Here is a 27,773-nt window from a genome sequence, read left to right as displayed (position 1 = left end):
ACTGTGATCTGGTGCTTGGAAAGGCAGTGTGTCCCACGTCAGTGCTCATTCACTTCCTCGGGCAGAGGAAAAGCTCCAGCATCGGCTGAGTATAACAGAGAAGTTGGGGGAGGCATAGGAGTGAGACAGTTTGGTATTTTATTTTGTCTGCAGTGTTTTCAATGATGGGATTCTAACTGGTCCACCATCATTCACAAGCTTTCTGTCAGATGTATAGCCATACACAACAGAGAACAAACTATTTTAATACCTGGAAATGCCACGCCAAGAAATGTCCTTAGCTCTTCCATGTAACAGGCATCTTAAGGAATTAAAACCAAAACCAATGTCATCCTTTCAATGCAGCAGTTAAATAAAACAATAGAAATTAATATTATTGTTCATGTGCTGCTGGAAGAAAAATTTTTAAAGTTCACAACTGAAGACCAAACAAAAAAAACCCAGTCATTTACTTTGGCCACAGTTTAGAAGCAATGCAACAGTCATGACCCAGCTAAACCAAAAGCAGCAAGGCAGTTGAAGCAACATGGACAACACTTTCTATTACATTGCACATTTCGTGTAAGGGTGTCCTCCTTGAATTAAAAGCTGAATGCTACTGTGAAAACAAGGAATCAACACTAGGGGAAGGTAATGCAGAAGTACCATTCACAGCAGCAGCAGTTCGCAGGAAAGTAATTTGGGACATTATAGATTGAGAATGCTGAGAGGAAACCCCTGCTCAGGATTTGAAAGAGAAGGTAGCCTGAAGAAATATTGCTGGGTCTTGCCTCCAGATTTCAAAGGACAAAGTATTAAGTAGAAAACTTTTATAAATACACTGATACGATTAGTGAAAGAGAGAGTGATCACTTACACCAGGCCTTTCCAAAAGCAGAAGTGTAGTCCTGGTGGCCTGGGCAAAAAGGAAGCTCCCTGACACAATACCCATCAATCCAGACTACTCTGCTTGCTGGTTATCCATTACTGGTAACTCTTGGGCAGAAACCCTGTGAGGACCTGTAGTGATGCTCTACAGAACCCCTCTGCCAGGACTCCTACACACCCAGGGTTTATCTTATGATCCCATGCCCTACCACGGAATTATGGGGATGAAACTGTACCAGAGCTGGGCACTGGAGAAGAGATTAGGCTGTCAAGCACATGGAGCAGGAAGACAATTAGGCAAAACAATAGTGAATTAACAGGGAGGGCAGGTATCTGCCTGTCCATCTTTCCACACACTGATGTGGGACATTTGAATTTTCAAACCAAAGTTCATTCCATTCCAGGCTGCTCTAACATGCCCCAGGATCCACAGCCATGCCTAAACTGAGGCAGGACAGATACAAAGCCTACAGCAATGAAAATAGCACAGACATGGGCTCTTCCTTTGAAGCAGGCCATTGAGAAGGATTTTCAGGTTTTGCAAAGACAGGAATGCTTAGATCTAAATAGAGAGAGAGTGCAGCATAGGTCAAAGCTCCTTCAGAAGAGCATTTGGTAGACATGTGTAACCCTGTCCTTCAGAGAGCTCAGGGTCAGACTTTTAATTCAATTCTAGATGTTCTCCTCTATCTGAAAATAATGGTTTCTACAGCATGAGAAATCAGGCTGTGCTGCACAATAGTTTGACATAGGAACATGACATGGGAGAAGGACATAGGACAATACAGGACAGGAAACAAAGGACAGCCATTGGATTCCAGAGAGCAGCAGGGCACAGCTCATGCATGCCAGAAGCAATTAGTGCCATGGGAAATGGGCCAGCCTGCCACGGCCAGCAAGCATCCCTGCTCAACAGCTACAGGGCATCTGCACTGCAGCTTGACACGGTGCCAACCATGGGGCACCTCCAAACACAATGTCACTCCATGTTTTGGGATACTGGAAGAGAGAACAAAAAAATACCACCTAGCAAATGCCCAGCAACTTCTCACAGTAGTGAGTCATCACTTCTGTATCTTAACTGTGAAGTGACCAGATGCTTAACTCCCTTTAAGTTACAGTTCAGTAAGAAGGTTTTAACCCCATATTTAAAAATAAGCATGAATCTAGTCTTTTCATAAACATGTTCGATTTTTGTGAGCAAGAACCCATGTGACAAAACAAGTCAAGTTAATCAGTGCCTTGCTAAGCCTTAGAAGATACCTCACACCATTCTGAAAGCTGCCCATGACTAAACAGTGCTCAGACACCATGTACAAACACGGTAAGGGATTTTCAATAGAATACTGTAACAAATTTGCTAGTTTCTTTTATGTGTTAATTAGCTACATCATTTGAAGACCACATATATTTTTATTAAATATATCTCAATTCTGCTGATCTTTAGCATTTGGATCAGAAGAGATCTTGGCTAACACGTAATTTTCTCTGAAGTCACTGCCCCAAAATCACTGTCCTATTTACATTTTTACTGAACAAAATTCAAAAGTAAACAATGTGTCACTTCCAAAGTACTTAAGACTTAACATGTGGTGGGGTGAAAACCACAAGTCTGGTATGAACTGTACTGCCTGAGAACAGTTTCACTAACATGCTATTTCAACAGAGCATACAAAAGCTGCAGTAGCCATTAGAAAGAAAAACTGGTCAGGAGAGAAAATCTTTACTTCATGCAATCAGAATGATACTAGGACATTAACATGACCTTTCTTTTGGCTGGCAATAGCTGTACATGGCCATTAAGTATAGGAAAAGTTTACTGATGATAAACATTATGAAAGTTTGATTAAAAGCAGCTGCATTAAAATTGTTTTGAACAGCACATAAGATGTTATAACTTTGCAATTTTTTTTTTTTTTAATTTGGTGGTTTCAGATTTTTTCTTTTTTTTTTTTTTTTAACAAAACTTCCGTGTCATCTGTTGTTCCCTGTTTCTCTAGGGAGTTATTAAGCAGAGCTGCTACAAGTACAAAAAAGCATAAGAGGCAGAGTGGGGTAAGGGGAAACCTGTGTGAAGGAGCATTTAAACATTCTTAGCTTTCCTTTGCTACCAAATAAAATGTCTTAACTTGATAACAAATGAACACTAGTGTTGATTCAATACAGAAAACTACCATTTCAACTGATTCTTAGACTCCCATGACAATGCTGAAAGTTCATTTTGCTCAATTTCCCTAGTTTCTTCTGAGAAGAAGAAATATATTCTGACAGATAGCTGTAGATTTTTTTTGCCTTAAACTAAGCAAGTCACACATTTTGGTTCCCAAGCAGATTTTTCTTGATTTTATGAATTATTTTTCTTAATTACTGCACAGTACCTTGCAGGTTTAAATTTAATTAGTTTCAAAGCAGACTGAGATAGACACTGGTCCTAACCAAAGCCAAGAGAAATAACATTTCAGCTACCTCTTAATAATACTTACTATATAATGGTTTAATTGCACTCCCTACCAATTTTGATTTTTTTTAATTTTTTTTTTTATTTTGTCAACTGCTTTATCAGCCTTAAATTCAGGTGCAGAGATTCAATACCCAAAACACCTTTCAGAACCCACTCTCAGGTCCTGGCACAGGTGTAATGCATAGCACGGCAAGCATTGCCATGGGAGGTGCATTTACTTGAATCAGAACCGTCTGTGCTGCTCACAAGCAGTGGAGAGAAATGGAATCAGACTGATTTAGTCATTTAAGGGCACACATTCTATCAACTGGCCAGGAAACCCCCACTGAGCTCATTTGATGCTCGAGTAGGAGACATGAACAAAGATACTAGCATACCTGGTTTGAAAGGTGCCTTTTGGTCCCACAAAACATAACTTTTTCTGGAGGAAAATTTGTTTGCTGCAGTTTTAGAAGGGGAACTTTCAGTGATTCTTCCACTAGGGAGTGGAAAAGAATCTAATTATTTTCACAAATGAAAAGTTCTCTGGGTGCAGAGTCAGGAACATAGGCCAAACCACATGGGGACTGCTTGAGAAGTGTCCTTTAGGCCTTTAGTCACCCTTCTGGAGCCCGACGGATTCCCTTCGTCAGCCCTGTTACCTGGTGGGACTGGGAATCCCACATTCCCCTCAGCACCATTTGGAGTGGTAAGAGTTTTATCACTCAGGGTGTTGCTTCCAGGCTACATTTTGTGCAAGTGACAACAGAAGGAGAAGGAAATGTTACATCCACCACAGCCTCAAAACAGTATTTATCTACCACCTGCAGATAAATAACACCTTGCAGGTAAGAAGTACCTTGTCAGCAGCCTCCCCCTTAACCATACTGTATATGGGGTATCTGTTAGAACAGAAGGTGTCTCCCTAATAATCACCACTCAAACAAAAAGCGTCAGGCCACTTCAGCTATGTGCAGTGGATCACTTACTGGAATCCTGAACAGCTACCAGCAACCCCCAGAATTTGGCCCTCTGATTTTTCAGCACGTTTTCTAAGAAGCTCTAACGCTCACAAAAACACTAATAGGGACAGGTCAGTCCTCTTCCTTGCTAAAATTCACCTCCTTGACTGCTGATCTGTGTCTCCCAAAATAACACAGTTCTGTCAGAATCTTTCAAAGTTCCTGCAGATTATGCAGTTTACTAAAGATCAGGCACCCCTTTTATATGAGCAGTAACAACAGCAATAAAGGGAGAGACAGACACTTCAGATCACAGCAGGTAGTAAGTATTTTAATTCATTTCAATTACAGAAATTGCTTGAAGCTGAGGCACACAAAATGCTATTGCAGCTTTTGTCATGAAGACCCTGTCCCAAAAGGCATTGGAAGTAATGTCTCAGACTTGTAGGCAGCATTGCCGTTTTTGTCACATTCAGGTATTGTTGTGCTTTTATTCTGGTTTAAGTTGACAGAATAAATTTTTATTGCCCTCTTCTGTTAATAAGGGTTTTCCAGCAGCAGATAGTTTCAGTGGTGTGAAACCCTGCTTGGTCTACCTTTAAAACTATTCATAAATTACTTGCACAGATAGTTCTAAAGACACATAGACTTGGTATGACATCCGGTGGTGAAAAAGCCTCTATTTCCCCACAGGGCTTTTTGGCCCATGTAACTGTTACTTATCATGTAACTGAACTTACCAAAAATGAAACCCCATATGAAAACTCCATTAAGTTTTACTTTACTCAGTGGAGCCAAAGCCATTAAACAGAATAAATGTTCATCATCAATGGGGAAAAAAAATTTTCTCAGTTCCACTTCTAACAGTCCATAGCCTGTTGATTATCAAAACAAACAGAATGAACATCTGGAATTCTTCCAGTGACTTTTAAAAGAAATAAACAGTCAGTGCTCCTTGAAATAAAAAAATCTGAGTGGAAGTACAGTTTGGGGTGAGGAGAATGAGGCAAGAAATCTGCATCAAAAGACAGTAAGAAAGGAACCCACAAAGTCCTGCAAACATACTCCCTCGTTTGACAATTTAGAAAGGTGTACTAGCACATTTATTTTCTTTCTGCTCTCTAGAGATTTTGTTCAGAGGTCTTTCCCTTCCACATACTGTTACTGAAGATCACTGCTGTTTCTCAAGTGATTGAAACCCCACCTCCCCTGTCACATCTGCCCCAAACCATACTTTCCAAGGTAGAATATACGCTTTGAACTTAACATTTTCTGCCTCCTCAGCCCTTATGATGCAAAAAGCAAACTTTTCATTTTCATGAAAACTGCATCATTTTTTTCCACAGTATTTTATGAAAAGTGAAAGCTGGCAGACTTTCCGTATGAGCATATGGATCTCACTGATAAGGCTATCTCAAGCACTTAGTTTGTACTATGGTATGCTGTCTGTGCCACCTCAGGTGCACCCCACCCATGTTTGGCAGGCTCTAAGAACTCTTCCACTAAAAACAGCAACTTTGATATGTGCCAATGTTCAAAACCCTTGGTGCAACTCTACAATTATTAATCAGCATATCCAACAAACTGCCTATCCTCTGAAGTGCATTCAATCCCTACAAAAAAGACACTGAAGGGCAGGGACCTACTACACCAGGTTAAAAATAAACATCTGCAGGTGCTTTTCCCCACCACTAAAAAAAATTTAAAAAGCTTTTCAAGAACTTTTCAAATCCTCATCAGAGCTCACAAATCATTCTACACATAATACAAAAACACTTCCATAATTACTAATGGCCCCTAGGTAACTCACAGAATAAAAAATGCATACCCAAAACCTAACTCCTCTTTCAAGGCTTCTTTCCTTCAGTGCTGTAATGGACCGTGGAAGAGTGTCTACCTCTGGAGGCAGCCCTGAACTGTCACATGGAACCAGGCACCAAGCTCCTCCTGTGCAGAAGGCCAAGTCCTTCACCACAGCTGCCAGAGGTGCTGCAGCTTCTCTCTCGCTTCCTCTCTGCGAGGGAGGTTGCTCAGCACACAGGGAGTGAGCATTTGTCACTACCCTGGTGTCGAGGGCTCTCAGCTGAGAAGGGGTGAGACCTCTGGTAGCCACAAGACACACAAGGACCATTTCTGTATTTTAGCTCAAATGACTTAAGCACACACCATTGTATGTGACTAAATGGCCTCAGCTTTCAAAGCAAAACAGGGGGACGACACCCATTGGCTTTGAGCATTGAGACCCAGGAAATCACTTCTGGAATGGAGCTGCTACAGCTAACTACGAAAAGAAACTACAGGAAGGAAACAAGGGGCTTTTGCTCCAGAGAGCAGAGGCTTCTGAAGGACAGAAGTGGTTCAACTTCACTGTGCACAACTGAGACATCTCTGTGTGCAGAAAATATAGCTGTCCCTCCTGAAAGCAGCACTACCCAGGTTCCCCCAACAGCAGTCTTAAAAATTCTATACTGCAGCAAAAACTGAGGTCCTTGCAGCTTCACATATATGACTTTTTTTACCTCTCCATCAGCAACACCAGAAAACACTCCTCAAGAAAATCATAAATTGTCTTAATTGCTCTAGAAAGCCCAAAACTAGAGATCTAAATAATTTTGTACAGTTTGTTCTGCTAACTGATCAGTCATTTCATAACCATGGCTCCATTTACAATTGCATTACAGTCTCAGTATAGACTCTGCATTAATAACTTTTCGAGATCATATATTTTCCTGTACATTATACTTTTTCCAACGTTATGCATGTCAAATGGAATAGTTCTACGAATTCGGTCCTTAGGACCAAAAAACCCCAAAAACTCTAAATGTAGGTCAGTATTTGCGTAACAGCACAACCTTGGGCCACAAGTCACAAGCCTGTTAACCAGTCAGCCACAGGTCTGTCAGCTCCTGACCCCTGGCACGACACACCACGTTTGGTAATTGATCTGCCCCCACCAACTGGCTTTGAATCTACTGCAACTACACAGCCGCCTGCTTTACGGCATTCCCGATGTCCTACAGAGGCCGGCAGAATTTCTTCCTGGCAGAACAACCAAACTTCAGGAAAGGATTTGGAATCTCTAATTTGTTTATTTGCTCATAGGAGTACAAATCCAAGCATAGACACACACTGTGCAGGGGACACTGCATATTTAAGTACTGGCTTGCATATTTATATAAGTTACTGGCAATTGGCTCCTGCGCCAGACTCAGAAAAGCCATGCTTCCTGCTTTGATCCAGGTGCAGATGCAGGGAAACAGAGCACTCTAGATGACAGAGTAGCATTACACATTCCCAACTTTTCATCATCATGAGCTTTGAGTCATTCACATTTCAAAATCAGACTTCGCTTGTTGCAGACTTCTGAGGACTTAAGTTTATATGCTACAGGTTTTAAAGGCCCAGCATGAACTAAGACAAGATTAAAGGCTCAGCACCAAGACCAAAACTCCATCCCTATGTTGCTTTCTCTTGAATTCCATGGCTAGGACTAAACCAAAAGCATTTCCTGTCCTTTGCTAGGTGAATGAGAGGCTCTAAGCTAAAAATTAGAAAGGCTTTTCCACACTTCAAAACAGTAAATCTAATTAAATTCAAATTTAATACCAACACATTACAGCATATTTTATGTATATAGAATAAAAAGACTTAAAAGATAACTGAATTACCTAAGAGCTTCTTTTTTACCAAATATTTGTTATATTAAGACAATTCACATGCACACAAGATACTTCAAACAATTATATTTAACAAAGCATTGTATGTAGCTCACAAGGTTCATCCTTGGGAAAAACATTTCAGGAAATACTGATGTGACACCATTTTTCTTAGGTTTTCTGTTGAGCGGATACATCCCACCCTAAAAAGGCTGTGACTGAGCACAGTTCCAAGTAGAACAGGAAAATGTCACACCTCTGAGATGGATGGCCACACGCACAAGTTGTAGCAAAATGCTATAAAAAGCTAATGCTCTGTGACAGTCTGTGCACCTACCCCTCAAAAATAACAGCGAACTACACCAGCAATGACACTGTGAGGAGACTCTTGAGCAGGCTCTGGCACAAGGAGTTGCAGGCAGAACCCAGATCCACGCTTAGGCTTCTGGATCACCCATGTTTCTGATACGGGGTACATTATGTACAGGGCATGGCCACAGATCCCTGTGCACACACCAGCCCCAGACCCACAGCCAGGTCAGCCATCCCCTCTTCTCAGACAGCCAAAGCCCATTCTCCACTGCATCAGGGCTTCCCAAGGCTTCTCCTTAATCCACCCTTCCCTCAGCAAAGTTACGCTGACAAGGACCACGACTTCTTGTCCATTTGAAACCTTCATGTTCTGAACTCATCAAGAGCTCTGCTTCAGGACCAAACTTACGCCCCTGAGCCTCAGTAACACATCTGGTCACTCCAGCAGGGGTACAGGTCTGGCCATCCCCCACAAGCCTCCGACCCTTTGTGCCCCAGCTGGATATAGTTTGTTGTAATATCATTTCATCAGGCTCATGATCACTTATAGGTAAGGGTTCCCTGCCAGCCCTGCGCAGTAACAAAGTGCACCTGACCCTCTTTAACCTCTCTCACTGAAATTTACATGCTGAAAATTATGTATTACCTACCATCTGAGCACTAAAGTTGTTAAAGTTTGAAGTTTATGTGAAGACAGAGCAGACACTTATGTGAGCAGTACACAATGTCAGCCAGTTACAGTGATCATATAGAAATGAGAGAGGGAAAAGAAATGCCTCCGTTTTTTTTGATTCTCAGCTGAACATTGTTAAATATATTCCCTGCACATCCAAATTCCTTGATTTAAATACAAATATAGACAGGAACAATACCTCTTATTAAAAGAAAGGAGCAAGCGAAAGTGAGACAGCACAGACCAGAGGTGAGTGCAGCAACAGCAGAGCTGCTGGGGTCGGCAGTGGCTGGGCTTACCTCGCTGCCGAGGGTGCGGGACACCGCTTCGAACTGTGGAGACCTCGCTCCTGAGGGGCAAGCACGGTCTGTCGGGCCCATCAACCCCTCTCGGACCAAAAGGCGAGCCGGCGCCACGGCTCCGCAGCCCCAAAGCGGCCCTCCCGCCACCTGCGCCCCGATCAGCCCACTCACCTCCAGCGGGCCGTGGCTGCGGGGCACGGAGGGCACACACCCGGCCCCGGGCCGCCAGCCCCGGCCCGCTCCCTCCCGCTGCCCTGAGGCGCCGCCGCTGCCCGCCCTCGGGGGTTCCGCAGCTGCGGCCGAGGGGCCTCGCCTCAGGCCCCGGGCTCGGGCTGGGGGAAACACAGACACACACCCGTCCAGCTTTCCAACATTTTATTAGCAAATAACAAATATCTGTGCTATTTTTGACAGTCTGTACTATTTCCAGGCACAAAAAAAAAAAAAAAAAAAAAAAAAAAAAAAATCAATGTTTCTCCTAATAAAAATATATGTATATTCAAAAACATCACAACTAAAATAAGAGTAAAACTAGCCAAATAGCCATAATTTAATAAAAATGCTAATGGGCTTTTGTGGGTTTTTTTACTGTGCTTTTTCTTTTTCTTCCAAGACTATAATTTCATTTCTCTCCAGGTTCCCTAATGCAAAACAGAATAAAATAGATTTTTATCTCCCAGCAAAGCAGATTCTGTAACACAAATTCTTTTAATGTTCCCTTTCCTTTTTTTTTTTTTTTAAAATTTTATATTTTTGGCCCTTTACTGAAAGGAACCTGTAGGTTGCTGTTCAAAAGCCACTGGTGGTGAATATCAGATCAAGCCCTGCACGGAGCAGGTGTCCTGGCAGTGCTGGAAGCAGCACAATCACACTGTGCCTCCCGAGCCCGCTGGGCTTCACCTCATGGAACACAGGGCGATGAACACAGAGAACAGCACAGCTAGGAAAACACTGTAAAGCCTCCTAATGCATCACCAACACCAGTCCTGAGCACATGAGATTCTACACTCACAGCATGCTCCTGCCTGGAGCAGTCAGGGAAGAGTTTGTACGGACACGAGTGTGGCGTGCTGTGGTTTCTGTGCAGTGAAGTTGCTTGGGAGCCATGTGCAGTGACGGAGTGCCAGAGAGAAAGGCCTGGCTTAGCTCACCTGGGCACAAAGATGACTGAACAGTCAGCTGTCTGTAATGTCTTTGTTAAAACACCACCTCACATCTTTATAAAGGTAAAATTAATAAGCCACATCTTCACACAGCCTTGCACTCTGTCTGCCTTTCTGCTGAGTCCCGTCTTTCTCAACAGTTGCTAGGATTTTACATGAGAATAACCCCATCTCCATGACAGCACAATCCTGATCCAACAACCTAACACCTATTTTAACCAGGGCTTAATTTTCAGAAGTGTAATTTACATACACATCCCGCAATCTCAAATTTGGAAACCAAAGGTGTTTTTAAAGTCCAGAAATTCAGAAAAATACCACTGACTTGGAGTCTGTTTGGTTTTCCACATCCTTGGTAAAGCAGGAAGCAAAATTTTGTAGGTAAGCTGGGTGGCTTTTTCTCCAAATATATATTTTTAGTATTCTGTTTATGAAAGATTCCCTCCAGACACTGCCATGGTTTAACCTCTGTTGGCAACTAGACCCCACTAAGCCCCTCGCTCACCTTTCCTTGGCCCTGGTAGGGAGGAGAATTGGAACACAATCATCGAGGGTTACTCTGAGATAAGAACAGTTTTGTAATTGGACTAAAGAAAAATATTATTATAATAATAATTAATAATAATGGAAAGGAAAATAGAGGAATAAACCCCAGGAAAGACAAGTGATGCACAACACAACTGCTCACCACCCATAGACCAATGCCCAGCCCATCCCTGAGCAGTGACCTGTGGCTCCCAGCCAACTCAACCCAGTTTACACACAGAGCATGACATTCCATGGGCTGGAATATCCCTTTGACCATTTTGGTTCAGCTGTCCCTGGCTAAGATCCCTCCCAGCTTTTTGTGCATGTCCTCACCAGCAGAGCATGGGAAACTGAAAAGTCCAGACTTATGGTAACCACTACTTAGCAACAAGTAAAACATCAGCATTTTATCATCAACATTATTCTCATACTGAATCTGAAAACACAGCACTGTACCACTTCTAAGGAGAAAATTAACTCTATTCCAGCTGAAATAAGGATACACTGAAACTTCAGGTTTCCCTGTTACCACTCCCTCTTAATACATACATTACTGTGGCACTTTTTGAGGATTCTGTCTCAAGAATTGCACAGAAAATTCAGAAATATACCTTTGAATTGAATATGAAGAGAAGCCCATGCCCTGCACCTCATCCCTTGACACAGGCTACGGCAGCACAAGATATAAAATAAAAAGAAATTAAATAAGTAGTATAAAAATGCAGTGCCATATTTCCAGAAACATTCACTCTCCAGCTTCCACAATTCATATATCCACATTCTCTTTCCTTTCCTCCAACCTTCCCAGTCCAGGATCAGCTCCACATCTCTCTCACACTCACTCCTCTCCACTGCTTTTTTCCTCCCACCCCCTCCATTTTATGTTTCTTCCATCAAATCCTACGTTCTGCCTCTCTCCTCCAAAGCTCCTCATACATTTCCTTTCTTTCACATAAGTAATTTCTTAACAACTGCATTTTAGTCTCCAACTAAGCAAGGATACAAAGTTACAAATATAAGGAGCATATTTTTATTTCTTTCTTAGAAACTGGAAGCCATCAAAACTAACCTGACACTAGTTTTCAACACCTTCTGCTCTAAAACCTCGGCCTAGAGGTGACAAGTGTAAAGCCAAACAAAATCAGTTTCCTCATCCATCTATAGCTGTTTCTAATAGACTTGCTTTCTGATTTTTAATGCATTAAATGGCAAAATAAATAGGAACTTCTAACAGCAAATACATTCTATGAAAAAAATACCCTAGTCTATGCACATTTTTTGGTACCAATTGAACAATACTGGCTTAGAAACTAATATATTTTAAATGATGCAACTTCACTGTGCAAAGATATTACATCAATATCAAAGTGCTTATTTCCTCAATTTTGGATACAACTCCCTGAATAAAATACAGATGTCTGCAGTCTGGGTTACATGTAAACAGCACCTATACAAATAGGTGTTAAAGAGTCTCCAATTTGCTGAAAATAAATAATATTGACAACAATAACGAAGTCTAATAAAGACTATTTCTTCACATGCTTTAGGTTTATAAATGCCCTTTTTTTGGTGAGGCATCCTGTCATCATTCCGTGAAAATGTTGTATTTGGGTGCATGTAAATCCTACAGAATTTTTTTCTCTTCTTCATCCAAAAATTGCCTTGGCCTACCTCAGTGCCACAGTCAGTTGCACTCACAATGAGAGTTGTGCTAATCCTCAGGCAGAGAACATGGCCAGAGCACAGTTCTTGTTGCATTTCAGATCTATTTACTCCCAGGTTCACAAAATCAAGGTTATGATATGTAATGACATTGTGATCTTCTCTTCAGGGGCAGCAATAACAGAGTACACAGCTAACAAAACCTGTCAGATACCTGCCATCAAATATTTCTGCTATTAACAATTATAAAAATTGAATTTAAAGAAAATCCTTATGATTCACTAGCAATTTCCTGGCTGAAATAATAATGCCCACAGTCTTAACCACTGTGCAGAATGTGAATTACTCTGCAGTAAAGATTGTCAGTAGAAACCCTACACCCTGAGTGCAGTTGACATCGGTATCACTGAAGTATCACTGAAACACTCAACATATAAAAGCACTCCAACTGGTGCTTGTGCTGTAGCATTTCCCCGGGACTCTCGATTCCCAGTTTTGTAAAATGCTTAGTAGGCATTTAAGACCATCATCCAATTGTTGGGGTAGTTTGAGAAGCAAGAAGCATCATACCAAGGACTCAGACAAGAAGTCCAAGTCTGCTGCCTTCAGCAAGGATGAAAGTTTCCTGTCTCCTGCCCATGGAATTCTCATCCCATTATGATATGCTGCTTCTCCGCTGAAGAGGGGCTTTTCTTTGTGAAAGATCCTCACTGTCACTTTCACAGTTTCTCTGAAATAGAAAGGCCACAAAGTCTCTCACGTAAATGAGATACCATGCTCTTAAACATGTTGTTCCAATATTATCATTATCATCTACTGAGAAGAACAGAGCTAATAGAGCCCTTAAAGTTTCACTTCAGAAGGTCACAGGCAGTGCCAGGGTCCCCCACCCTCCATCACAGACGTGGGCACAAGGGCAGTGAGCTCTCCTGCAACTGCTCAGATCTCAGTCACACCCCATGGTCACCGCCTGGGATCCAGACTTCATCTGCAGGCTCCTTGCTGCTCCTTTACACAATAATGTGCTTAGCCCCTAGAAGGTCTAGCAAGTGACTGGCTCTCCCTGCACAAGATTCTTGTCACAGTAACAGAACATACAGCAGCATTAAAGACACAAATGATGCCGTGGTCCCCTCTGGTTTCCCACTCCAAGCCACTGCTGTCCTGTTGGGCTGTGCATCCATGTAAGGACAGCAAAAATGACTGCACAGTAAGACCGGTTCTTCTCTTCTTCCTGTGTGAGGAATGCACCTACCGAATTCTCATCTTGTGTCAGCACCTTCTTCACCAGCGAGCGCTTTAAGTGGTTGCACAGTGAAACAATGCGGTACGAAAGCTGTGCAGAGAGGGAGGAAAACCAATTTGATCACACATACCCCGTGCAGACATATCCAAACGCATTTCATTCCTTTACTGCCTATTACAATTTCACATTCAAGCTCTATCTTGCCCTCTGATCCCATCAGGCTTGGGAAGCCACATGTGAGAAGCATTAAAGGCTCGTTGTCATACCTTCCATCGCCTTCTAGCATATTGCCTTTTGAAGTTTGCCATGTTAACAACAGATGATTTCCGAACCAAAGCCTGTTGCTTGTCCGTGGGCTGGAAGATAAAAGAGCAATTTTATTCTTCAGCTCCCTTTGGTGCAAAAAATATGCAAGATACCTCATGTGCACTGGAGCTGGCTGAAAGAAAGCTGGGGAAGCTACAGATTCATACAGGTAAGAGCAGAAGAAAAAGAATTAAATCTAGCCCACTCTGGGCCTAGACAGGACCCTTTTAATCGCAAATTAAATCCTAAAACTAGTGGGTGCTAAGGCTATGCTTTCACTTTATAAAGTTGCTAAGATGCTTCTCGTGCACACCTGCCCCATCTCCCTTTTCTCTGGATGACATCACTCTAATAAAATGGAACAAAGGTAGCTGTCATGTAGTATTAGTGATAAGGATACATGCTATCTCAAAAAACTTCAGCTTTGTCCTTTAAACATAGCCAGAGTATGAGAGCACAAGGCATTGACACCCAGGTAATAAAATAATTGCAATATCTGACGATTGAAAAATAGGAATAAAGAAGACTATAGATCGGAATTCAGACATGTGCCTAGCGCTTTGGAGGTCAACCTGGTGTTAAGGAACAAATGTTCCACAAATCCTGACACAGTCCTTCTGAAAATGAAGCACATTTCAATTCCAAAAGTACTTAAAACATTTGCATGAACCTTAAAACCAAATCTGACAGATTGCAAGAAAGAAATTGTTCAAAACCAGATCAGACATGAGTGAAAAGAGAAAGGCCAGGAATCAGCCCTTCAAAGAGTATGGAGTGACAACCATTCCAGCCGTTCTGATCTGCGTACGTAGGAGGTGGCTAACACAGAAATATTTGTACTGAACTGGACTGGAATGCAGCCAAGCCATGCACCTGAAACAGCAAGAGTACCAAAGGAGAGTGGAAAACACATCAGTTTAAACATCTTTTTCAGCAAAATAATTTAAAATGTTTGAGACAACAAATTCACTCTTTTCATAAAATGCTGTAGGTTTAGCATTTTTGCAGGTATCTCAGCAACACTTCAAGGAGCCAAGGTATCAGCTGGGCCCCCTTCTCATTGAGATGTACACACCATTTACATTCAACAGAACTGCAACAGTTAAGGATTAAATATAATTTCCTCAAGCTGCAAACAGCCAGCTTGGTGCAACAGGCGAGCAGAAATCAATTTGAAGTGGAAAAAACGTCACTGGCTAAATGTCAGCTGTACAATCATTATGAAAAATTTCCCAGTGCCCTTTCAGCAACAGAACAATTGCTGACTCTAAATAACTCACTTTACTGCCGACTGCTAATAACCGACTCTTCATGTTAAGTACCCTGCAACCTACTGACCTTGTCATTCTCTCAAATCATCAGGATCTCGTGTCAAAAGCAGTGCATGATTAGCTTCAAGGATGGAGTCACAACAACACTGCCCTCACCCAAACATGCTCAGGAACAAGGTGGCCTCATTTAGTGCTCCTTCTCATCATGCCAGTGCATTTGTTCATAAAGAAAATCGATATGAACAAAGAATATGTGATCATGGCTGAGGGTAGGCAGACTCTCCTTCTTGAGAGTGGTTTCTGCAAATTCTAACTCCCACTAGGCTTTAAGTTACATTTTAGGAATTAAGACTCTCTCCCCCTGACAATAAAATTCTGTGTTCCAGTTCTCCTGGACAGTTTTTAATGGGTCTTCCAGCTCAAAGGAACTTGCAGAAGCATTCTGAAACAATAAAAAAATGGACACATGCAAAATGCTCAATACTATTTGTCACAGTAGAGCCCAATTCTCTGCAGCCATCAGCGCCAGCTTTCCGGGGTCACATCCTGGCTGTCTACACTATAGAAGCTTTTGAAAATTTCACATATTGTGCGAAGAACAATGCCACAGAGATCACATACAGTCTCCATCCTCCTTCAAGTACAATGATGGGAGCAACAATATTCCAAGTGAGTAACTGTTTTCACAATTCTGAATTTGCATCAGCCTCTGCACTTCTTTGTGAGAACAGGGCAGTAAATGGGTCCACTGTACTCTGCAAAGATTAGATGAGAGTATGCTTTTATCTTTTTATCTCAAAGTAGGAAACATTATTCTTAATCATGTTAGGAAGAACAACAATTCAGCTTATTTAGGTCATTAACTTCTCTGCAAAAGGAGGAGGGAGGAGGGGCAGTGAAAGATATACTCTAATATATATATATGTATGTAAAGATTCACTCTAGCTGGACTTGAGCTATTATCTCACTGATTCTTGTAGTTGCACAACAGTCACCATGCAGCAAATGCTCACAGAAACTTGGCATCTTTTTCAGTCACTAACCATCAGGGAACAACTGCATCCTGCATAAATAACTATTTATTGTGTTCAAAAACGAGATTGGTACATCTGTGCATATTAATACAGTATCATCAAACTACTTCTTTCAAATACAAGACAGCATGGCATGATTCATGGCTGGGTTTTCTTTTACTTTTTAAAATCTAAGGAAAAAAAAATCTTTATAGCAAGAACACTAGTCTCAAATGTCACACCACAGATTAAGTTAGTTGTAGCTTTGTAATCTTCTTCACTGTAGAAAACAAACCAGATTACTATATTATCACTTAGTCTAAAATTGACATTTGCACTGCAGAATTACACAGTCATTTATTTCATCATTACAAGTTCCCAGTGGTGTTTTTGAATAGGATTTCTTTGGTACAGGACAGGAAACTCAGCTGTCGATTAATCCTTTAGTTTAAAATTCACCTTACCTTTGATGGTAAAAGAGTTCACCCTGCACAATTGGCCTAAACACTAATCCTAACATTCTTCATTGGCACAGCCATTTCACAGTGACTTTCCACACTACTAGCTAAATTGCTACACCATTTGCTTTAATTTACAAATTTAACCTTTGCAAATATTTGTATCATAAGGTGTATAGAACTGCCTGCAGCAGGGCTATCCAACTGTTTCCTTCAGCCAACCAAAGATGCTATAAAGGGATTTTTTATTAGTTTCCAGGTACCCAGTTTCTAGTAAGTACAGACTGACTTATTCTTTATTCCTTATTAATTACCAGTAATCTTTAAGAACTTTAAAAATTTTAATACATGGTGCAGAGTAAAATATAGGCAATACCAAAGGTTTTGGCGTTAGATGTGTCCATACCACTGAGATGATCTTGTTCCTGAAAGTTCAGACACCGAACGCAGGGAAAAAACAAAACAACTTCGACACTGGGAGATTATAGCCTTGGTCAGCAGCTTGTGCAATACATCAGAACTTTAATCCTAGGTCATGTTTTTGTGTAGAATCTATGCACTGGAACCTTTTTAAACTGACGTACGTTGAAACAAGCAACAAACCCTACACTTAGCCTGATCTCAGTGTTACTGATGAGATTCTGTCACATCAAGATTCAACCCTGCAAGGAATCCTTCACAGCAAGATCTATTTAACAGCTCCATTAGTGATTCATTAATATCTTTGTTGAAAACAGAGTCAAAGTTTCCGTTCACACGGGCTTCATTTTCCAGTTGAAAACTGCTCATTAAATCCTGTATCCACTTGATTTCCTCAGAAAGTTCCTGTCTGAGGGATTCATACTGGCTCTGCAGCTCAGCATATTTCCCGCACACACCTGCGAGGCTGGCGCCGACAGCCTCACTATCATCGTGCAAGTGCCTTTTCAGGGACTCCATTTTACGGTACTCATACTTCAGCTGGGACAGCATGTGCCTCACGCTTTCACTCTCTTCTTTATACCAAGCTTCTTTCTCATTATAAATGGAAAGCAGAGCATCCATGTCCTCCTGCAAGGAATCATGGGATGCAGCCAAGGTGCTGAAACCCTGCTCCACACGGGAAATGTCCTCTACAACGCGGGCAAAGCGCTCAAAGTTGATGTAGGTGTTGTTGGGGGGCATGCTCGAGTGGCACTTTATGGTGTACTCCCTCAGGCATTTCGTCTTCAGCTGCGCGTTCTCCACCTTCTTGTTTTCCTGGACTTTGGTTTCATCTTTCAGCTGGTGAGTCATCAGGCAGAGGAACCAATATTACTGAACACTTACAAGACTGCAGCAATTCAAAAACTCTACACAATGGATGCAGGGACAAAGGGCTTCCACAATGCTGGGAGATTCTTTGCTCACAAAGATTTTCCTTCATGCATTTGATTAAAAGAAACAAACACCAAACACGTAAGCCCAGAACTGAATGTGACAAGTGATGTGCTTTCATTCCAATGTGATAAGTCCAAACAACATGGCTGCAATTTATTTTCATGCTAATTTTTAGCAATTAACAGTGTCAAAGCTATCAATATTTGTAGGAGGAAAACCAACAAACCTAATACCACTCCAACTAATATTTTGTGCAATGCAAAGCAAAAACTGAATTTCAAAAACCCTCATTAGTCATTAGTCAAAAATCCTCATTAGTCAGCTAAATGTATTTTCAGTAAGAGACTTATCCACATAAGCAAGCAATGTTTATGATGAAAAAATACATACAGACACACAAATGTAAGCAAACCAGAACATAGGGTACACAGCAGTTCCCAGTCAACTCTCAATTCAAGAAAGCATGAAAGCCAACACACAGTATATGCCCATGCAAACAGAGAGGAATGGAAAAATGCAAAGCCCAGTCCAATATGGGATACTGTAATGTGCAATAAACATCAGAGCTTTGTTACTCTCTTTTTGCACGTTATCATAATAAAGGAAGTCATTTGCAGAAATCCAAGGATTTGGTCAGATCCAAGCAATTTCCTCCCTGTACATCTTTTTGAGTCACCCAGCATCACTTAGGGGGCAGTTTTCCATTTAACAAACCAGTAAGAGTGAGAATATGATCTCTGCTTTGCTCATGGAAAAAAAAAAAAAAAAAAAACAACCAAGATCTTTTTCTTTATTCAGTCTTACCGTTATCCATGGATGAGACAGAGCTTCCTGAATTGTAAGCCGCTTCCTAAAAAACAACAACACAAAAAAACCCAAAGACTTGAATGGTAAATACTTGGTGCAGAAGTCCATTGACCCACACTCTTCCCAGGCTTCCTATGAAGCCTTTATCAGGATAATTCCAGGAAAAACCCTCAAATGTCAAGGTTACGTTTCTCCCTGAGGCACACTGCTCGTGTGCAGTTTAGTTACTGTTCTGAACTTCAGTAGGCAACTGTCCTTACTCCACATAACTTTAATTCTTATTTCATCAAAATCTACCTGTAGTTTTGTGCACCCTTCCATAAAAGTTATACAACATTCCTTTGTTTTGTTCACCTGATGTGCTTAGAAAATACATTCTTGCTGTACACCTTTGATACATCTGTGTCTGAATCAACAGTAATTATACCAGAGGTAATCAACAGTAATTATACCAAAGCTGGTATACAGTATTACAGCACTGCAGGAATCTGCATAACTGTCACAAAAACCCTAGGTGACTGCCACAGATACAGAGACTTAGAACAACTCCATATCAGCACATGTACTGATCTTTCTGACATTGCACCACTGGGGGCATATTCTGGGATGGTATCACCTCCTTGGAAGTAGTTCATAAGAAACTGAAATGGTGGAGTGGTTGTTACCCTGAACTCAAGATTGTGCACATCATTTTCAGCCCTTCAGCTACAACCTATTGTACCAGCTTGACTCAGGTGAGAATTCAGTCCTGAACATGGCATTTAGCTGAGGAGATTTGGTTCCTCTTCTCAGGGTTTCTGGATGCAGTGATTAACTAGAGTCACAGCAGCATCCTCCTGCCTTGCTCTTGACTGGCAATACACACTGCAAGAAAAGCTTTTTCACTTGTCAAGCCACATTTCACCAGGTTTATTTTAGAGATAAATGGGTCTTTGTGAATATTTGCTTACCGTGTATCTTTCACCAGTAGTTTCTGAATAAAGTCTTTTGCCAGGTCACTAGTATTACTGAAAAATTCTTCATCAAAATCGTAATTCACAGCTGTGATGTTGGCAAGGGTTTCTTGTTTAGTTTCTCCAAGGAAAGGCGATGCACCACTAAGCCTACATAAGCCAAAAAGAGGAATCAGTTGGTAAAATAAATGACAGAAGTCCCCTAATGAAATGACTGTGACCGTAGAATATACTCTTAGAACATCTGTGCCTCTTGTGTTGAAGCAGCTCTGCCATGTAGGAAAAAACATGGCCAGCTTTGGCTCACTACAGATGTGGCTCACTTAGCTGAGCCAGACTTGCATTGAAAGTCTCTAGAGGAGCACTAATGCATGTACACAGAGAGGAATGCACAGATTCTCCTCTCCTGAGTGTCTAATTTAAGTCATTGTGAATCAAACTAGAAAAAGTTTCAGCTCAGGACAGTCTCTATCCCTGTGAACCCACAAAGACTACCAGGCTGCAGCTTCTATAACCTTCAAGTTGTAGTGTAGTGTTTCTATAGTTTTTCTTCAGGGAGGAAAAGCTCTGCCCCTACTTCTTTTCTCTCTGCAAAGCTGCTGATGAGTTCCCTGAACAGTGGGTTCAACCAAGAGACCTTTCTCAGCTGGAAGCAAAATACAACATATGACCAGAAGCCAGGCACATGGCCTTGCCTAGGAGCCAGCTCCACTGGAGAGGCAGGGCCATGCTGCTCAGTAAAAGGAATCCACAAGCAAAAGGGCTTTGGCTGCAATAAAATCCAACTGTTTCTGAACAACACAAAATTTCTTTCTCTTGGCACCCTGCTCCAACTGCAAGGATGTAATGGAGACAGCATCATAATAAAATGCCATTTAGCGAGCTTGACTTAAGAAAAAGGTTTCCTCCTGCTTTGCCCATCTCTCAGCTGTGATTGTCAGCCTTCATCTTTGATGACTCTGCACCACTGCTCCATAAAACTTGTGTCAGAACAGAGTTATCCCAGACCCCTCCTGCCCTGCCTTTCCTCCAGGCTCCGTCTCCCCCAACACAAAGAGATGCTGACTTGTAAAAGTCTGGTTTATGGGAAATGTCATTTATACCAAGGAGATTGATCTCACCCCTTTTCTTATAATCTTCTGGGCTATTATTGTGCTTATCTATTATGTCCAGCTTTGGTAACAGTTTCAGGATGCAGCAGGCTCAAAACAGGACTGCAGCAAACTCCAGGGAACTAAACTGAGGTTTTGAATACTAAACCATTTGCATACATGATTCCACTCTTAACAGACTTTTACGATGTCTGTATTGCCACCACCAGGCTGACTGGGAATATTGGGAGATAAGCAGAAAGTTAGATGGGACCACCCAAGCCTTTCAGCCCAATCTCCAGCTACCATTTTTGTTTTTATCCACAGAATAAACACTCAAGGAGGGGGGAGGAGAAGCATAAACTGCTTCCTCCCCCCTCTACAATCACATAATACCACCAAAGCATCTGACACAGGCAAGAGAGCATGAGTGAGGTCCTCCAGTTGTCATTGATGCAGTAAATTTCATCCCATAAACCACAGTCAGTCTCAATTCTTAAGGGGTTTTACATACGTTCTCTTAAACTTCGGTTCCCTTTCTGCTGGCTACAAATAGGCACCTCTCCACAGACCATGAGCTTTGCTCCAAAACTGAACCTTGGAAACCTGCCCTAAGGCCTTGGCTTCTTTTCCCTTTCCCCAAATTATGCCATGAAGCAGCTGTAATTCCACCTTCTGGCCCTTTGTTGGAAGCCAAAATCAACAGTCCTCTATTTTCTGATTTTTTTCTTTTTTTCTCTTTGGGACTCAGTTTTGAAATCTGTGAAATGGGAGGATTCTCAAATCTAATATCCAATGCAATTGGCTTTTGTCATATCCTGACTCAGTGCCTGTAAATATGTACCAGCAGACTCAGTAATAAAGGCTTTGCCCTTACAACTCACTGAATCACTGCAGAGTTACTGAATTGAGGACTTGGATGCATTTTGAACTCTACACCTGATGATGGCATCCATTTGATTGCTGCCACATGTGCTAAAGTAGGTGGTATCATAGACACACCCCAATTATTCAGAACACTTCTGAGCAAAAGGCTTTAAAATTAGGAGGCAATATGAGTTGAAGGCATGCAAATTTCTAGTCCATAGCCTATCATGCAAGCTGATCCCTCCGACTGTAAAAAGCATGCTCTTTTTTTCTGATCATTTGCATGGAGACATTTTTCTACCTTAATGACAACAACAATCATTAGTAGCCAAGCAGGTAAAACAGATCTCCTGTGCTGGATGCAGTACAGGAACCGCTCCCTCACTCTGTCCCAGCACAGACCCCTCAGTGTAACAGGAAGACCTGAGGAGCAGCTGGCTCTGTGCATCACTGATCACATTCCCACCTGCTGCTTGACCTCAACTCCTAAGTTTTCCTCTCATCAAATAGGAACACCCATTTTCCAAACTCACAAAGTTTAATGTCCTGCCAAGTACAGGTGTGTCAGTGCAGATCAGAGTGCTGACAAAAAACAAGGGTCTGGACAGTATTTTAAATCCCTTTACCTGAGCTTGGGTTCAACCAATACCCCAAACTTTTCTTTGTACTGTAGAAAAGGGAATTCATTGCACTGAATCTGATTCCTCAGACCCTACCTCTCTTTTACAGCTTGTGGGGTCTAACCCTTATGCATAGGACAAGATTTATTTTCCACACTGAAAAGACAATCCTTCCCCTTCAAGCCTCTGTACTTGTCTGATGCCTGGAATGTGTAGTGCAAATCCATCTAATACAGGAGTCCACCTCCTTCAAGCCTGGCAGCAGGTTATTCCTCTGAGAATCACAAGGAACAGCCAAAGCCATGGGTGCGACATTCCCAGCAAGCAGTGTCCACTCCCTGCTCCCCAGGAGTCAGAGGGTTTCGATGGAAGTAGTTAGGATCAAGGATCACTGACCACTCCTGCAATTCTCACGTCAAATGAGAGGAAAAGCAAGGAGTGCTGTTCCTCTGTTGCATGCATCCATTGTCACACAAGCAGTTTCCCAAGTTGTCGAGCTCCATCTTAAAACTCTCAACTGCTTGTCCTCAGATGCCCACAGAAACTCATTTCTTTGAGAGCCTGAGCATATCATAATTCCCTCCTTTTATTTATTCACCACCAGCTGACACACTTTTCTTCTAAAGAGAATATGTATCTAAACAGTATTCTGAGATCTAGTTTTCCTTTATGCTACTGCCTATACTGATCTCTCCAACCAACCTTTGCTTTACTAGCTTTAACAAACACTTTTTTTTCTCCTGTAAGTTGAATTCTCAGTTTCCAGGGTCAACTTCTCTGCTCCTCTTTCAGCTTAAATTCACCTTTTTGAAATGGGTGACCTTACTTATGCATAATAATCTAGACTGCTGCTTTTACAAGCAAATAAAAACTTCACTGTTTCCACCTGAAATAATCCAACTTGTAAATGGGATTGTTACACTTTCTGTTTCTATGCTCTCACGCTGGTAGCTCACAGTCATTCCAGGAGCTATTAATCCTCTAGGCTTTTCCATCCTCTACCGCTCAGAACTGATGAGATCCCATAAAATGCAGAAATGCCCAGTGATACCAGGGACATTTGTTTTTCTCCTGCTCAGAATGCCCCTCATCTTTTACTCCTTATTGTAAATTGAAAAGGCTGTGGGTTAACCCCTGTCCTTTACACAAACCCCTGCCCACTGCATGTGTGCAGGTCCCTAAATGGCTGAAGGGAAGAACTGTTCTGTGCTAGTGCAACTGACCTTCAGGAACGTTTCTACAGGACTGAATCTGTTGTACTCACAGTATGTAGGTGATGACTCCTATGCTCCTAAAAAACAAAGGAGATTAGTTGCAGGGGTTCTACATGACCAGTATTCTTCCTAATGTGCAGAACGCACAACAGTCAATAGCAGCTGCAATAGAGGCAGGAGAGCCATTGTGACTTTAGACAACTGCTAACATCTCTTACAGAACGGGGTTTTGAGGGCACAAATAATTTTACATATAGCATCAAGTAATGTGGCTATCGGAAGCCTCTGTGTATTTCTACTCAGTGGGTACTTACTACAGTGAGTAGAAGTACACGTCTATGAAACACAGAGCAGCAGAAACAGGATGTTTGATTTGGGGTGACCTCTTTTCCCTGCCTTCCAATTACACAGGTCTCCTCTACATGAAGGGCTCTTATAAATAAAGCTGTCACAAGCTCTGCAGGAACACGTTTCCTTCTCAGAGTGCTCCTCTGCATGGACAGTGGCAAACAGTTAACTCTGGAACTGCCATGACTCCAGTTTTTCAAGGTAATTTTGCAGAAATTAAATGTTTATCTTTTAATTTAAAAGAATATATAAAAACAGAATGATAGAACAAAGACTCATTAACTGTGTTTAAGTCTTTGTTTTGTTTTGGTTTTTTTTTTAATTTGTTGTGGTGCAATGGATTCTATTAAGAGCAAAATAGGAAAGAGTAATTGTACAGTAACCAGGAAAAGAAAGCACAAACACATTATAAAACTTACCACATGTCTGCAGCTAGTCCAAGTGGTTCATAGTTTACGATTTCTGGAGCTGTAAGAAACATTTAATCAAACAGCAGCAACTGAGGTATCAAATTTTTACCAGGCTGGAGTAGCAGGCCAAGAATTACCAAGAGGGAGAAAGGGGAAGAGGGAAAAGTTAGTTACAGAATACAATGTTTATAATTTTACAGCCCCAGTAGGAGTTCAAGTTCACAGCTGTTCAGAAGAGATTATGTAGAGTAATTTGGAGCATAATGCCACTCAAGAATAATGGTAAAACAGACATTTTATAGTAATTATACTGCAAATTACAACAAATAACAAATTATTTCACCTCCCAAGAATGCTGCTGCCCCTAAGCATGAGCTTTTGTTTTGTTTCTTAAGTGGTGCCATTATAGCAACTTTGTAAATGCCAGTCAGAAAGAGCCCTTGAGCAAGAGATTGAAATTACTCACCAGACTACACTGCTATCCATGTCAAACTCTATTATCTTTATAAGAAACATTTCCTCATTGGAAAACATCCCTATGTAAGACTGCATGCAAGAGAAAAGAGCAAGGGTGAAATAAGCTGAAAAAATTATCTGTGACATCTGTGTTTAACTGGAATATTAATTACAATTCTCTACCCAGTCCCCAAACTCCAAAATAAAAACTAATAGAAAGTAGCAGGATTAACCTAAAGTCCAGGCGAGACAGATTAGAATTATGACCAGTGAAGAACAAAAAGAGAACCACATGGAAAAATGTAAGGGGAGATGAGGGTACTCAGCAGGTATACAGTGTGAGGTGTGTTTATTTACAAAGCAATGACAGATACCCATGTAACTGTGTACTCATGTATCACAATGCAGAGATCTACTTACCCCAGGCACCAAGAAAAAAGACTATCATTTGTATACACAGAGCTTCACAATCTCAATCCTGAATTTACATCTCTAAATATTTATTTGGCAGCAGCTAATCTCACAGGAGTAGCACATCTGGTTTACAGAAAGCACCTTTGCTTACTCCAGAAAAATAATGTAAACCTCTAGATTTAAGTGGCCTTGACAGAAAAAAGATTAAAACTACTTCTATCCCTCAATTTTTAACTCTTGACAAGATGTCTTGACTTCCTCTGAAATTTGCAATGTAAGACAAAGGAACATGTCACTCACCTACAAATTCCGGAGTTCCAAATATATTTTTAAATTCAACTCCATCTTCTATTTTGTGAGCCAGGCCAAAGTCAATGAGTTTGATGTGTGGAATAGGGATATTCTTGTCTAGAAGCATTATGTTTTCAGGCTAAAAATGACAAAAGATATTAATATCTTGGAAAGTAACAGAGTTTTCAAATTATTTTTTTCCTTTGCATATACATCATCATAGAATAAGAAAAATAACCCTGTGCTTAGCCATTTACAGTTCTTTTGATTGAGGTAGCAGGCAGCTGAAGCAGTTCAGGTGTTTGCAGATAAAATGCTACTGCCCAGCTCCGAGTGAAAGAGCCCTTGAGCAAGAGATTGAAATTACTCACCAGACTACACTGCTATCCATGTCAAACTCTATTATCTTTATAAGAAACATTTCCTCATTGGAAAACATCCCTATGTAAGACTGCATGCAAGAGAAAAGAGCAAGGGAAGCCAATGGAAGATAATTTGGTAAATGCTGAACCTATTCAGGGAAGGAAAAAGCAACTAACTACTCTGAGAGACTAAATTCACAGCTGCAACAAAGCCAGGAAAAGATTCAGGATTTACCAGCTGAACAATCCAGAAAATGCAAACAGTTGGGATCAGAGGTCCTAGATCATACCAAGCTAATAAAAGAACATGTGGCATTCTCACAGCATTGTAAGAAAAACCTGAAGCGTGAACTGTGAAATCAAAACTAACATGTTTAACCACACACTTTACTTTTCTACCAGATCCAACATATTTAATAAAGTCCTTTCTTCAACTAAATTTCTCAGCCTTAGCTACTCCCTACCATGGACCGAATTCCCAGGTTTCAGAGTAAACTACGGGTTCAATTTATCTCCCATGATGAGCTTTAATGCATTAATCTGTCATAACTTAATCATAACTTCAAGGGCAGCAATGAGAGAGTCAGATTCCCTGCTGGCAGCTGCCTGGCTTTTCCACAGCAGAATCTAACGTGGAAGTTGCTCCTGCTAACACATTCTCTCAGTCAGAGCTGCACTGGAAAACAGAGCATATGAATAATTTATTCTCACAGTCATTGGACCAACCATGTTTTAGCCTCAGGGTAACAAGCCTGGTTTTCTTTCATCAATCTAGGGCATATATGTTCACCACAGACACATAAGGTAAGCTTCTTTAGAACAGACTGATAGAGAAAAAGTCACTGTCACTACCTCTTGGAGCACTGTTTTATTCCTTAGGTGGTATAAACCATTATAGCTTCACTGCAGGCAATGGAGCCCTGTCAAGTGATGAGATAATAATGAACCATCCTCCATCTGATCAGATCACTGCTTAAAAATACATCTCTAATTTAACACTTGCTAAACTCCACACCCAGTCCTTTAAAACCAGGAGAGTTATTAAGTGAATATATAATAGGTCATTTGACAGTCACTGTCACTTTAATGGTTCTTTACTTATGCTTTCTGATTCCTATCTTGCAATTCATGCAACATCTTCAGTGACCACCTAACCTTACCTGTATTAAATACCAAAATTAGCAGCTACAGCTCAGCCAAAGCCTAAATCAACATCTTTACCTTTAGATCAAAGTGAGCAATTTTCTTAGAGTGAAGGTAATTCACACCATCCAAAATCTGCTTGATGAACCTGGTTGCTTCCTCTTCACTCAAAGACTCCTTCTGTGCCAGGAAGTCAAAAAGTTCTCCTCCAGAAACCCTGCAAAACACATCAAAAAACAGCCTGTTATCTCCTGCACTGTAATCCACAACATAAATGCAAGCAAACTAAAACAGCAAAGAACCTCAATACAGGTCTTTGGGGAATCGTTCCTCTGACCCCAGGCTCCCACAGAACACTGGTGGTGACCACATGGTGATTCCCTACTCTGCCTCTTTCAAAGGAAGCTACTGTCAATAGCTGCACAACCTGCAAGGACAAGTCCACTGCAAGCAAGAACAGCACGTCCAAAGCCACAAAGACATTGGGTTTGTGTCTTAGCTTCCTCTGCTGGTCCTGTGGAGGACAAGGTGCCTTGTAGTTCCAGACTTACACTGGGCATAGTGACTTGCCCATGGATT

The 27,773-nt window shown here is 41.3% G+C and overlaps 2 protein-coding genes across 7 annotated transcripts in view; both read right to left on the bottom strand.

The window, feature by feature from the left end:
- HERC1 (HECT and RLD domain containing E3 ubiquitin protein ligase family member 1) overlaps nt 1-9,567 on the bottom strand; it is a 101,973-nt gene extending 92,406 nt beyond the window's left edge. For both annotated transcript variants that reach the window (XM_041427677.1, XM_041427679.1), the window contains exon 1: nt 9,210-9,567. The gene's annotated coding sequence lies outside the window, so the exon portion shown is untranslated. The remainder of the gene's footprint in view (nt 1-9,209) is intronic.
- The window catches only part of DAPK2 (death associated protein kinase 2), a 72,791-nt gene that overhangs the window by 22,450 nt on the left and 22,568 nt on the right, over nt 1-27,773 (bottom strand). For 3 of the 5 annotated variants that reach the window (XM_041427692.1, XM_041427691.1, XM_041427688.1), the window contains exons 2-8: nt 27,273-27,411; nt 25,699-25,828; nt 24,538-24,586; nt 23,821-23,847; nt 19,976-20,128; nt 19,023-19,068; nt 16,450-18,122 (exon numbers count right to left, since the gene is read on the bottom strand). In XM_041427692.1, the coding sequence (XP_041283626.1) occupies nt 17,487-18,122; nt 19,023-19,068; nt 19,976-20,128; nt 23,821-23,847; nt 24,538-24,586; nt 25,699-25,816 (1,029 nt within the window). In that variant the 5' untranslated portion in view covers nt 25,817-25,828; nt 27,273-27,411 and the 3' untranslated portion in view covers nt 16,450-17,486. Of the gene's footprint in view, nt 1-13,135; nt 13,296-13,820; nt 13,902-14,077; nt 14,168-16,449; nt 18,123-19,022; nt 19,069-19,975; nt 20,129-23,820; nt 23,848-24,537; nt 24,644-25,698; nt 25,829-27,272; nt 27,412-27,773 lie in introns of those variants that run through there. The other 2 variants (XM_041427690.1, XM_041427693.1) reach the window with 2 other exon arrangements.

The sequence above is a fragment of the Onychostruthus taczanowskii genome, unplaced genomic scaffold, assembly GCF_017590055.1.
Source record: "Onychostruthus taczanowskii isolate IOZ18803 unplaced genomic scaffold, ASM1759005v1 scaffold118, whole genome shotgun sequence".
Classification (NCBI taxonomy): Eukaryota; Metazoa; Chordata; class Aves; order Passeriformes; family Passeridae; genus Onychostruthus; species Onychostruthus taczanowskii.
The sequence above is the reverse complement of the archived record's forward strand: the minus strand, read 5'-3'. Positions and strand labels throughout refer to the sequence as shown.